The following is a 1,523-nucleotide window of genomic DNA, read 5'->3' as shown; positions in this document are numbered from 1 at the left end:
TTTAATGTAGGGACTCCAGAACTGTGAACAGAATTCCAGCAATGGTTTCACCAGGGTTTTACACATTTACACTACGGTGAGTGTAAAGAGAATTAATATTTCAGTGGAGTTAGGCATGATTTGTGCCCGGTGAGAGGAAAATATTTAAGCCATTTCAGACAAGAAAGAAAATGTACAATTTCCCCACTGCCAGTCTCCCATGGACAACAGCATCAAGAGCATCATCTCATAGATGTTATCTTAGGAAACATTTTCCTGCCTATTGTATTCCTGAGAGCAGATTTTATCTCCTTGTTCCTCAGGCTGTAAATAATGGGGTTGAATGTTGGAGTCACCACCGTGTATACAAGGGAAAAGAACCTGCCACTGCCCTGAGACTGCACTGAACTGGGCTGCATATAAATAAAAGTTCCAGTCCCATAGAAGAGAGAAACCGCAATGAGGTGGGAGGAGCAGGTGGAAAAGGCTTTGCGTCTGCCCTCAGCTGAGGGCATCTTCAGGATGGTGGAGATAACGAGGCCATAGGACAAGAGGATGAGCAAAAATGGGAGCATGATGAAGAGAACTGTGGTGGTGGTAACAGCAGCTTCATTTTTGTAGGTATCTGTGGTGGCCAATTTCAGAGCAGGGAAAACATCACAGAAGAAGTGGCTGATTCTATTAGACCCACAAAAAGGCAGAGTAAATATTGAAAGGCTGTGTCCAAAAGCCACCAGGGCACCAATGGTCCAGGAACCAGCTGCCATACAAGTACAAACCACCTGGTTCATCCTGAGGGTGTATTGCAGGGGATAGCATATGGCCACGTATCGGTCATACGCCATGACGGAGAGAAGGCAGCACTCCGTGATGCCGAAGAAAACAAAGAAACACATCTGAGCACCGCAGCCCGCGAAGGAGATCGTCTGGGTCTGTGACAGCAGGTTCACCAGCATCTTGGGCTGGGTGACTGAGGTGTAGCAGATCTCCAGGAAGGACAAATTCCTGAGGAAGAAATACATGGGGGTGTGAAGGGCAGAGTCAGCAATCGTGACAATAACAATCAGCGTGTTCCCCACCAGGGCTGTCACATAGAAGGTGAAGACCAGCACAAAGGGTAAGACTTGCAGTGACTGGAAATCAGAGAAACCCAGCAGCTCTATCTCAGTCACACAGGTCTGGTTGTTCTTCTCCATACCATCAACACATTTCAGCAGAGATCTTGGAGTCTGAAAACAACGGGGAGCAATTGTTAAAATTTGATGTAGAGGTAGTGGGAGAGGGAGGAGAATGATGGAACTGATCTCCTTTGAAAAATGACATTTTGCTGAAATCAAAATATGTTGCAGGAATGGGCCAAGTTTGAGAAAATATTCAACAGAAAAAATGTCTAATTATTTCAATCAAAATGGAGTGCTTTGTTTGTAGACATAACCATTTCATTTTGTTCCAGATTTTTATTTTATTATGACTTCTCTGACACATTAGGTGATAAACAATTAAAATTTAATATGAAATTCAATATTATATATTATATCCAACAC

General features: G+C 43.6%; 1 protein-coding gene across 1 annotated transcript; it reads right to left on the bottom strand.

Annotated features, from left to right (window-relative positions):
- Positions 1-221: 221 nt before the first annotated feature.
- LOC137144857 (olfactory receptor 10A7-like) lies at positions 222-1,175 on the bottom strand. The gene has a single exon (XM_067535343.1). It carries the CDS (start codon positions 1,173-1,175, stop codon positions 222-224), a length of 954 nt encoding a protein of 317 aa, XP_067391444.1.
- Positions 1,176-1,523: the final 348 nt, after the last annotated feature.

The sequence above is a fragment of the Emydura macquarii genome, unplaced genomic scaffold, assembly GCF_026122565.2.
Source record: "Emydura macquarii macquarii isolate MOO-44397 ecotype Brisbane River unplaced genomic scaffold, CSIRO-AGI_Emac_v2 contig_3487, whole genome shotgun sequence".
Lineage (NCBI taxonomy): Eukaryota > Metazoa > Chordata > Testudines > Chelidae > Emydura > Emydura macquarii.
This window is presented reverse-complemented; position numbering and strand designations above follow the sequence as displayed.

Bases quoted from the DNA above. Each gene is read 5' to 3' on its own strand.
- LOC137144857 (XM_067535343.1), bottom strand. From the start codon at position 1,175: ATGGAGAAGAACAACCAGACCTGTGTGACTGAGATAGAGCTGCTGGGT.